General features: G+C 38.4%; 1 protein-coding gene across 1 annotated transcript in view; it reads left to right on the top strand.

The window, feature by feature from the left end:
- Window positions 1-12,070, top strand: part of SUGCT (succinyl-CoA:glutarate-CoA transferase) — a 917,561-nt gene extending 905,491 nt beyond the window's left edge. Inside the window, exon 13 of the mRNA XM_004708161.2 lies at window positions 8,662-12,070. Coding sequence (XP_004708218.1) covers window positions 8,662-8,825 — 164 coding nt within the window. The 3' untranslated portion in view covers window positions 8,826-12,070. The remainder of the gene's footprint in view (window positions 1-8,661) is intronic.
- Window positions 12,071-12,321: the final 251 nt, after the last annotated feature.

The following is a 12,321-nucleotide window of genomic DNA, read 5'->3' on the forward strand; positions in this document are numbered from 1 at the left end:
GTATCAGAGAACCATGGGTATTGCGCTAGCTTGTCCTCTATGGTCACTATGTGTCAGCATCAACTCGATGGCAGTGAGTTTGTGTTTGTTTTATGTGCATGTGTGTGTGTTTGATACATTTCTACATCATTTATAAGAGCCAATTTTTAAACAATTCCTTGCAGCTTTATATGGAAAATACTATTAACATTCTTACATGAAGAAGAATGTGGCACTAACATATAAGGAAGGGTTATTCACAACCTGCGACATGCACATGACACATCTTGCTTGCTGAACGGGAAGAGGGCTTGAGCACTGGCGGATGAAGATCAAGGATTCCAGCTTCCAGTGTTTATTATGACTCCGTGTAAAGTAGATGGAAGTCCCCTCAGCTGGGCCAGTGGGTAATATCATGATCAGTGGAGAAAAGGTTGAAGTTGTTGAGGATCGTATCTTGCTTGGATTCGCAATCCATGTTCATGGAAACAACACTCAAGCGATCAAATGACATATTGCATTGGGTAAATCTGCTGAAAAGCAAAGATGTTCCTTAGAGGGCTATAGTACACCCAAGCCTTGGTAATTTCTGTTGCCTCATAGGCATGTGAAAGTTGGACATTAAATAAGGAAGACCAAAGAAGAATCAATGCATTTGAATTATGGTGCTGGTGTAGAATGTTGAAAGTACCATGGACTGCTAAAAGGACAAACCAATCTGTCTTGGAAGAAGTATGGCTAGAGTGCACCTTAAAGGCAAGATGGCCAAACTTTGTCTTCTATACTTTGGACATGTTCTCAGGAGAGACCAGTCCTTGGAGAAGGACATCCTGCTTGGTAGAGAGGAGGGGACGTGAAGAAGAGGAAGGCCCTCAGTGAGATCGATTGATACCGTGGCTGCAACAATGGGCTCAGGCACAGGTACAATTGCAAGGATGATGTAGGACCGGGCAGTGTTTCCTTCTGGGGTACATAGGATTGCTCTGGGTCAGAACTGACTTAATGGCACTTAACAAGAACAATAATTATAAGCATATTGAACCAAAGTGGTTCAGTAAATTACATTCAGTAAATGAATGTAATTCAGTAAATGATAATAAATAAGTGACAGAACTTGAATTGAACCTTCATATTCCGATTTTAGAATCCATATTTTTAATCACCTTGTTCTAAATACTTCTCAAGAACCTTGTCTATAAAGCCTCCTGATCTATATTTACATCCATTTTATGCTCTTAATCACAAAGTTTCTTAGCCTAGCTGGCATATCTCTGAGCTGTACATGTATTTCTTCTTGTATGATTAAATATAAAAACTTCCTAAGGTTACTGTAAGGAACAAAGCAATGACAAATATAAACTACCTGAGGGCCTGGTAGTACAGTGAGTTATGCATGAGACTGCTAACCACAAGGGAGTGAGTCACTCCTTGGGAGAAAGATGAGGCTTTCTTCTCCTGTGAGGAATTACAGTCTCAGATAGCCACAGGGGCAGTTCTCTTCTGTACTATAGTCACCATGAGTCAGAATTGACTCTATTGCCTGGGCTACAGTACAAACAAACAAACAAACAATGAAAAAAACAAACATTGCCATCAAGTTGATAGCAACTAATAAGACCCTTTGGGAGAAGGTGGAACTGCACCCTGTGGGTTTCTGACCCTGTCACTCTTTATGGTAGTAGAAAACCCCACCTTTCTTCCACAGAATAGCTGGGGGTTTCAAACTGTTTAGCTTGCAGTTAGTGGTCCAACCCTTAAGCACTACCTCACCAGAGCTCCCCCTGGTCTACAGTAAGCATGCAGTAAAGGGTAGTCTGAAATGATAGCATATACCTTTGCAGCTTAACATATTCTAGTTCTCGAACTCCTAGGCTCTATGAGGTAATACCGTGGACATATGCATAATTTGAAGCAAAAAGGCATTGATATTTTTGTATAATCCAATAGATAAGATGCCCACATGGAAAAGCACACCAGCCTGTGTGATCACGAGGTGTCTATTGAATCAGGTATTAGGCATTGAAGAACAAAATATCATATCATTGTGAATGAGGGGGAGTATGGAATGAGGACCCAAAGTCCATCTGTAGGCAACTGGACATCCCCTTACAGAAGAGTCGTGGGGAGGAGATAAGCCAGTCACAGTGCAGTGTAGTAACGATGAAACATACAACTTTCCTCTAGTTCCTAAATGCTTCCTCCACACCTCCCCCCCACTATCATGATCCCAATTCTACCTTACAAATCCGGCTAGACCAGAGGATGTACACTGGTACAGATAAGAATTGGAAACACAGGGAATTCAGGACAGATGAACCCCTCAGGACCAATATTTATGAGTAGAGATACCAGGAGGGGAAGGGGAAGGTGGGATAGAAAGAGGGAACCTATCACAAAGATCTGCATATAACCCTCTCCCTGGGGGACGGACAACAGAAAAATGGGTGAAGGGAGACATTGGACAGTGTAAGACATGAACAAATAATAATAATTTATAAGTGATCAAGGGTTCATGAGGGAAGGAGGGTGGGGGAGGGAGGGGGAAAATGAGGAGCTGATACCAAGGGCTCAAGTAGAAAGCAAATGTTTTGAGAATGGTGAGGGCAACAAATGCACAAATTACTTGACACAATAGATGTATGTTTGGATTGTGATGAGTTGTATAAGCCCCCAATAAAATGCTTTAAAAAAAAAAAGACCTGACTGGACACAGGTAAGCAGTTCACACTCGATCTTTTTGATCAGGGAAGTAGCATTTACATGCGTGTTACCTCAGTCCCTTCAGCGTGAGAGTTACACAGAAACCCAGCGCTTTGGCATCAATCACTAGGCTAGGCAGGCTCTTCATAAGAAAACCACTTCGAATTTAAGATTTGATACCATCTACGGGCTAGAAATTATAGTAGTGCCCATGGTTTCAGGGTTTCTAGTTTGTCTTTATTAAGGCAGAGGTAAGTATCCCTATCTTACTTTATTCCTACATGGCTATGGCTCAGGATTGGACGACTGGCTTGTTTTCAGCTTCTTCTGAGGGGTTCAAGGTCCCCTGTTCTTTCAAAATGAAAACGTCCCTAATCTCTACCCTCAAGTCAATGGACATTTGTTTGTTCAAATCTCATACATGGTGAGCAACTCACCACAAAGTTGATGGTTCAAGCCTGCTAGCTTCCGAGGGGAAAGATGAGACCGTATATGCCCCATTAAAGATGTCCAGTCTTAGAAATCCAAAAGGCACAGTTTACTCTGTCTTACAGCAGCACTCTGCATCAGAATCTACTGGATGAGTGGGAAGGACCCCCTGAAGAACCGGTTCTACCCCCAAACACCATTATGAGATTGCCGGAAAACGTTCCATTTATACCAATGATAGCTCTGGAAGCAATGTAAATCACAGCAGTCAAAACATTTTATGCATAATGCACACAATTTAAATATATATATATTTTTGGTGATAATATGCAAAATGAAACACACATTTGTTCACAATTTATGCATAGCTCAGGTTGACACTGGTCAAATATTTCATAATGTGTCACAAATTTCACTATCCCTAACCCTATTTTTATAGCAGCATTAATTGAGACTCTTGCATCGTAATGTTCTCATCTGTGTTTTAGATTAATTGTTTTCACTTTGAACTCATATAGATAATTAGTTACAAGAACACAATGCCCAAGACAAACATTCTTTATTAACTGAGCTAAGTTGTTGTTTAATGATGGCTTTGTGGGATAATTTTGGTTCAAGTTTTAAATATTATATTCAGGAATGGAATCTCTTTTAAAAAAACTTATTTATCTACAAAATAATGAGCTTTAAAGGTTCTTACTCATTAAATGTTCTTGCTTGGACACCAAACACTCAATATAATAGATTTTGAACTAGAGATTAGGTAGTAGTGAAAAGGCTACACATGTAGCTTATTAATAAACAACATTGGGGACATTCATATAAATATTGTTACCTTGAAAATATTGTTTTGAAATGGTGATATTTAGCTAGTGAAATAGCTCTAGAGTTTTATATCCATGCCAAAACTGTTGTGCAAAATCTTTGCTTGCACAACTAAAGGCTCTCTAGCATCTCCCCTTAGAAATGCTATTGTTGTTCATGGGCATCAGATAGCTCTAACTCATGGGAACCCTTGTACAACAGAGTGAAACATTCACAGTTCGACAGCATCTTCACAGTATTCGGTAAGTTGTGTACATTAATGCGACCTTCTGACCTATTGGATACCTTCCAACCTAGCACTCACAACTTTCAGCACGATTATCAGACTATATTCTGTTGTGACCAAAGACTATTTAATGACTATCTTTCTGACATAGATCAGAAGGCTTTTCTTCCTAGTCTGCCTTAGTCTGAGACTCTGATGGTATTCAAAATATAAAAAGGATGTTCTTAATCATCGTAGCCAGCCCCCAAAGTATCTCAACTATGCAGATGAGTGGTTATAGTCAATTTTAGCTTGTCCAAAAATAATACCTTATTTTTACAAACATTTTTTTCAGTTCAACAATTTTACATGTATTATACACTAACATTAAGTAAAGTTATACCATGCAACCATTACCACTGTTTTTTTCATGATTGTTTACACACACACACACACACACACACACAAACAATGTGTATTAAGCAATGGCTTTCTCTTTTTCCCTATTTTCCACCATTGAGGACTCATTAACAATCATAATTGACATTTATTTCCCCAATAGGGGATATATACATCTAAATAGATAACTTTAGTATTGTTGTTGTAGAGGGTAATGCAAGATAATATGTGCTATTCAAAAGAATGTTCTTGGCAGCAAGATCAAATAGATTTTCTTTGATTATATTCCATCAATTACTTAATATCTTGCCACATTATAATTTGCTTCATATGTGGATCTTGAATTACTTATGCAAATGTTGCAGTATTTTAGAGTTTCTAATTCTTTTTCTTCCTTATACCATGTAACATTTGCTCATTTATTTTGTCTGATTTCATACCTTTATAGATGGGCTTGTTTCCACCTTCCCATTCTTTGTCCCTCTACTTGTTTGCTCTTTCTCTCTTCCTAAGAACCTTTTTACACTTTATTATCCTTGATGTTTTAGGTGTAAATCCCCTTTTTATTTCTTTTTTTCACTTATTGTGTTAGATTCTCAGTTGATGCTGTCTGCACACATATCCTCTATTATTGTATCTTTTTTGTAGCAATCTTTTGGAAATCTTGTTTCTTTTATGAAAATGCTAAGCTTCATTCTCACACTTATTTTTTCACTCTTGATGTCATACTCCTTAATTCTTTTTTAATGTTACTATGCTTAGGTGAAAGTTTACATTTCAACCTCAAGCTTCATACACAAATTGGTCTGTGGAATTGACTAGTTATTGGTACTCACCATGTAAATCACTTTCATTTATTTAGCCAGTGCCCAAGTTCTGGGTATATTTTCAAATTGTATTCAATCTGGCAACTCTATCGAGTTGTTATCTACTGGGGAAAGGCTGGGGGAAGATGCACGGGAGGCAGGGCATGAGGAAAGAAGGAGCTAAAGAATCGTCCTTATTTGTAGAGCAGACAGAAAACGCCAATCAAACAAAATACAGCATCCCACACAACGAATTCCCATAGACTGTAGGGTCGGGAGCCCTGTGGTAGGGAGGGAACTGTTAAGAGCATTAAGTAGATTTTGAAATCTCTATATGCCCTTGCTTAAATAAAATTTTTTTCTTATTATTTCCAAAGTGTAATCTTTTTCATTAAAGTATAGGAACATTTTTAATGTTCTTGACTAAGTAGAAATTTTTTTTCAAGGAAGATTGCATCATTTTACATTCCTACCAGTGAAATGTCACCATCCCCTTAAAAATAAACAAAGATACCCATGCATTGGTTAATATTGTTTTTCAAGTTACATTTATTGTTATTTTCAAACGAATCCCTTTACTAATTGTTGACATTGAATATTCATTCACATTACTTGGTGCTCATGCAAATCTCATTTTTGTGAAATGTGTAGACTGAGGCTCAGAGATCTTAGGAATTATTAAGGTCACACAACTTGCAAGTGTTTGAAAGCACATGAGAACATCATGTTACTTTGCCAAATGATAATTTAAGGACACAAGAGTTATCTGTTCAGTTAAGTCACCTTTGTATGGCAGATCTAATTATTCAGTCTCTGGATCTTAGATGTAACTAATTATCTCATGCATTTTGTGTTCTTGAAAAATACTGTGTATAAAGACTCTACTGTGTAAAAATACTGTGTATAAAGATTCTTGAAAAATACTGTGTATAAAGACTCTACCCCCTTCTACTTGTTTGCCCTTATCATTGGGTAAGGTTTGCAAGAACAGAGATTTCAAATGATTCATGGAAAGAGCTTTCTCTGAAATCTACTTATCACTTTACTTGTCCTTCTTCAAAATAAGCAATCACAAATTTTATATTTATATCTATGTCTTTATTCTAACAAGTCTAAAACATGAGCAAGTAACACTATTCTGCAACAGTGAACTCAAACATAAGAACCACTGTGAGGCTGGACCGTGGTTCCTTCAGTTATACACAGGGTCGCAGTGAGTCAGAACAAACTTAGCAGCACCGAACAACAACTCTCTACCAATCTTGATTCTATAAGATCTTTTAATGGTCAGGATTAAATATTCTCTTTTCTAAGGTAGTGGAAGACTTCAGAGTAAACTGAAGGTTACCAAAAAGAATGGTATATTTTGAGAATGATATAAGAGAAACCATCCTTTAGTATGGCTGGACCTATAGAAGCCCCCATGTGATCATTGCACAGAAATTAAAAATCTTGAACTCAGTGAACCTGGGATTGTCCTAACTCTATCATGCATAGTTATGTGTCACTGGGAAGGTTGTATTAATACCCTAAGTTTAACACTAACTCTGATCCTTTCATTTTAAACCTCTTTCAACTTCAATGTCTTAATCTGGAAATAAAGGCTAACATCAGTGTACCTACAAAATTGGGGCAATGATTGTTTACTTATAGCATTTGTGCCTTCCATTTGAAAGGCCCAGGTTTCCTTACTGGCTGATGTCTCTCAGTAAGGTTTGTATGTTATAGAACAGGTTTCAGTGAAGCTCCCAGAATAAAACCAACTAAAAAGAAAGGCCTGGTAATGTAGTTCTAAAAATCAGTCAATGAATACCCGATGGATGAAACTCTATTTTCAATTCATCATGGTGATGATGTAGGACTGTTTCATTGAGCTTGGGGTTATCATTAGTCAGGAGCAAAATCAATACCAACTAAAAACCAGCAATCAACACACAGAATTGCAAGGATTATATGAAACGATAAACATAGAGTCCTTGACACCGTGGTTGACACATTATTAATCAAAAAAACAAAAACCTGTCCCTGAGTTGATTCCAATCAACTTGTGGTGACCTCATGCGTTACAGAATAGAACTGCTCAAGAGTGTGTTCTTGGCTGCACTGTTCACTGAAGCAGACGACAAGACATTTCTTCCTTCGGTCTACTGGACAGAGTTGAGCCACCAGCATTTCGGCTAGTAGAGTACACACGGTGCCAACCAGGAACCTTGGCACATCATAGTATCTTGGGAAATAGTAAATATTCTGACAATGACTAAGAGCTGGAGAGCAAGGAGCGAGAACAGCCCCCTGGCATATTGAAGGGACTGCTCCTTCGGGAAAGTCACATGACATAAATCTCAGAAGGCTTGTACTCTTTCCATGGAGTCATTTATTGTAAGTCAATTTTTAGAATAAAATTGTTTTTACTTACATACCTTCTCCCACGTATCAATATGGTTAGTTTCCAAAGACCAGGTCATTATAAAAAAATTAGGCATTGTGCAAACATGAAGAATAACCACCCTGGATCACAAAAAGGGGAATGGCTACATGGTTATTTAACTGCCAAATCACATCATTAGATAACTGCCGGACCACTGAGAATCGTAGCCTGACTTCGTTGACTCATGCCCTTAAGCCTCTCAGCATTGTTACTGCCATACATACACCATTAACACGCAACACAGTTAGATAATAGGTTGTTAAAGGTTGTCATCAATGTAAAATTGGAAGAGAGAAGCAATGAGAAAGAATCATCTCTAAAATGCCAGCATTCTTAGAACAGACTGAGTCTGGACTCCCAAGTGGGCTTATGTGTGTGCTTTTTAACATACCTGAAAAAGAAAAAGGCCAACCTTTGGGGGTGAAATCATATATTAGAGCCTTTAGAAAGTTAATGTGAGAAATGCAAAATGAATTGTGCTGAGATTCAGAGAAGGAAGCTTTGGACACCAGTTGGAAGTTGCACACGGTGTATGGTATAAAAAAGTGCACTTTGATGTTTCTCGGAGGACTGAGTGCTCCCATCAACAAAGACATGGCTTGTATGGAGCTGCTGGTGGTTTTGAACTGGCAATCAATGCTCAACCAAAACACCAGGGCTCCCTGGATTATGGTGAGATCTGTCTGATGACCACTTCTTAGTTGGGTAAACATGAGTCAAAAACAGCTGCCTGTGAAAAGACTTCTCTCCTCAAAATGATGGTGCTTCTACAAGGGTGTAACTGGCAAGGATATTCTTGGCGTTCCTTGAGAACACCCCAGGCTGCTGGGGTAATTGATTTCCGAAGGCTAGTCATTAACAGGCTTCCTGCATTCCTCCTCCTTTGACAGGCCCAGCTGTGAGATACAGCAAGTTCAAGATGTCGGCCGTCAGGCCGCCTCCTCTGCTCGGGCAGCACACCGTGCACATCCTGAAGGAGGCCCTGCAGTACGATGACCACACCATCGGGGAACTGCTCAAGGCTGGAGTGGTGACCCAACATGAAGCCAAGTGACAAGAAAAAGGCTCGCTTCCTCAAAACCACAGTCTGAATACGCTTTACTGGCAATGACGATGCTTTTTCGGGATCCTTCTCCCCAGTTCTGGTGGCACTGCAAAGAAAACATTGAACAGCAGTAGATTTCCTGCCAGGCAATTGCAGACCGGTTCTTGTATGAATGAATTAAGTGCCTTTCAAATGCACCATTTCTTCTCATATCACTTTTAAAGATAATTGTTTAATTGTAGATTTGTGTGTGTACAATGATTTAATATTTTCCTAGAAAAAAACACCTTCCTCATTCAAATCATGCTAATAACCGAATCACTTGTCTCTCCCACCCACACAGACCTGACAGAGAACAGATCTCTTAACCTTCTGTACTTGCAGAGCCTTCATTGAAACCTTTGTTGGGAAGTCAAACCAGCAAGTGGAGTGACAGTCTCTGTGATTGGTTTTTCAACAGAGTAACTTAATTTTGAGCTCCTGAACCCTGTGTTCATCGGTAACAAACCAGGCACTTTGTTGATGTCCACTGTAAAACTAGACGCCCTGCTACCTTGGGGGAGTAAATATTTGCTTTATGTTGTATTTCTCTGGTGATTTCCTGGTATGTGGCAGAAAATCAATTTCCATCCACTTTCGGGTGTCAGTCAGTGTCTGTCTTGGGGGCCGAAGACTGGTTCTTCCATCATTGCCTTATTTCAAGCCAACTGAAAATGCGACAGGTTTTTAAATGAATTTCACGTGCAACCCAGGTATTAAATCATGTGTAATTAATTACAAAAGAGAGGGAGTGGGAAAGTAATTCCTTGTAATCTGAGCTACCCTTGCAAAGTAATGGATCATGCTTTGTATTAACTATTTCCATTTATTAGTATTTTCAAAATAAAGTAAAACATCGCTCTGTCCAGAAGATGGGAAGTAATGTGCACATTTGTTTCAGGATACAATGCCTCTGGATTAGTTCATCACCAAGCCCAGGTACAGACAAGAAAGCAGATGAGACACCGACCAGTATCCCGATATGACCTCAACTCAGAGCTGTTAGCGCCAACTATTTTAAAATAATGTTATCACATACCAAGTGGCAATTGAAAGTTAAATTACAGATGTTCATTTTTCAAACTGTTTTAGACGCCATTTTATTTTTTATTAGAATGAACTAAGCTATTTCTCCAGGCTGTACACCCAATGTTTCTAGAATCAAGGATTCCAAATGAATAGAAAATTCATCTTCTTAAAGACCTTATGGGACTTTTTAGACGAAAGCCTACTAATTTTTAAAACATTGTCCTCCCTGCTTTTATTTGTGTGGACATCTTATTTTGAACATCTCCTAGTTAAACATTTGTCAGACAAGGGTAATTAGACGCCTTCTTCAGTGCTTTCCTCCCAATGGCTGATTCGTGGCTATCTACTTGAAGACATCCCTATCAAGGCCAGCATCTGAATGAAACACACACACACACACACACACACACACACCATGGAAGCTTATAAAAGGTTGGATGAAAGAGACTAAGCAAAAGCATATACTTTTTGTAATCTATACACCATTTCTCCTACTAAATAGAAATGTCTGACCCAGCTAGGTATCTTGAAATACAAATTATTTGGTTTCAGAGTTAACACTAAATATCCTAGTATCCCTATGTTTAGAAGGATTTTTTTAAAAGATTGATCAATCTTTTTGGATCTTGTGACACTATTACTGATGCAATAATAAAAATGCTTATACTTGAGTATAAGCCGACCCAAATATCAGCCGAGGTGCCTAATTTTACCACACATACTGCATGAAAAATGTGCTGGAAAACTCAGCTTATACATGAGTATATACAGGATTGGCTATTAATTAATTACTTCTCACATTCATGACAGAGTCATGTGATACTTTATTTTAAAAACACTGGTAAATCAAAATTGTTAATACAAAGTAAGAAAATACCTCTAAGATATTCAGATGAACAACAACAAGATTTAGTCTTCAGACATAGTAGAAACACCATTGAGGCAAAGATTATGTCTCCAGGATGACCATGGTGTAGCTCTCCATTTCCAACTACACGACTCAAAATGATCCATCATCATCTTGAAAGCTTTGTGTCTTTGGGTCACCCCAAAGAAAACATTCATTCTACTAATTGGGGTGAGGGAATAATTCAGAATATATTTCATGTTCTGATAGTTAATTAGTCTTGAAAGAAACACTGTTGCTTGCTAAAATTTCTAACAATATGCCCCAGATCAAGTTATGCTTATAAACAAATGTGCTGTTTTAATTATCAAGGCCTATTATCTTACACATTTCTGAAACTGAACACACTACTAAGATACCATATGCTCAAGTTCAATTTCTGTCAAGGCCTGCCTTCTGGCAGGTTTGAGACAGAGCTTGGCCCAGAAATATTCCTGGAAACGTAGTGGGTTAATTATTTTGGAATAGAGGGTATGTCCACAGCTTTCTTCCCTTGGTGAATGTTTTTTTTCCTTCACTTTTTGACTATCTGGTTAATCAAATATAATATTTTCCACTATACTGTCTGAGATGCTGAATATTTCTCTAGCAGAAGAGAAATTAATATTGACTAACTTTGTGTATCTCATGGATCTGATGTTTCCTTGATCTACCAAATATAAATTAGAAGTGAGATCAAGATTTTAAAAACACAAAAGTTCTTCTTTGGGCTGTTCCTTATTAAGTTCTTATCTAATAATAGATAGCACGACACATTCTCTGCCACTGAGTCGATTATATGAGGGCTTTATCATGAAGTCTCTCTAAGCATTCCTATCAGCCTCCTTCAAGGAAGCTCACATCACTCACTATCTCCCTGGATTGCATATTTCAGCACTGCTTCTTTTGCTGGGTTAGTATGTTCTGTGTTTTAAACGCTTTGAAGATGTGAGTCTTGCTTGTCACTCTCCCCTGTGACTGTATAACAGACGTAACCCATCTGAGAAGGAATGCCTCGCGCAAGGCTGAACAGAGTGTCTAAATCTTTCGTTTCTTCTCCCAAATGCTCATAACTGATTCAAAACTAGTAAAGGATCTGAGTATATCAGCAAAGGACCCTCTGCCCTATCCATGCCCTGACCATGGATGATTCCGTTCCAAACTTTTCTACCAAGATGATGATATTCTTGTTTAATCTACATATCTTTGTGAAATATCACTTCTGAATAAGCTGTTATTAGTGATAGGGTTCTTCAGTTGATACAATGAGCCTGAAAATAAAAATATTTGTTAACCTTGACTGTCATATCAGTAATCAATCAGCTGCTGTGGAGTTGATCCTCACGTACATCTCTTGTGTCTTTGAGTTCAACTATGCTCCATAGGGTTTCTAATGACGTTTTTGGTAGTGGATCACCAAACCTTTCTTCCGAGGTGCCTCTGGGTGGCAAACTGCTTGCAGTTGAGCACATTAACTGTTTGCCACATGTAGGACCCAAAGATCTTTACCAAAACTAAACACACTGCTATCAAGTCAATTTCGACCCACAG

This window comes from Echinops telfairi, unplaced genomic scaffold (genome assembly GCF_000313985.2).
Source record: "Echinops telfairi isolate 266 unplaced genomic scaffold, ASM31398v2 ScPeMD7_7;HRSCAF=31, whole genome shotgun sequence".
In the NCBI taxonomy this organism is placed as follows: domain Eukaryota; kingdom Metazoa; phylum Chordata; class Mammalia; order Afrosoricida; family Tenrecidae; genus Echinops; species Echinops telfairi.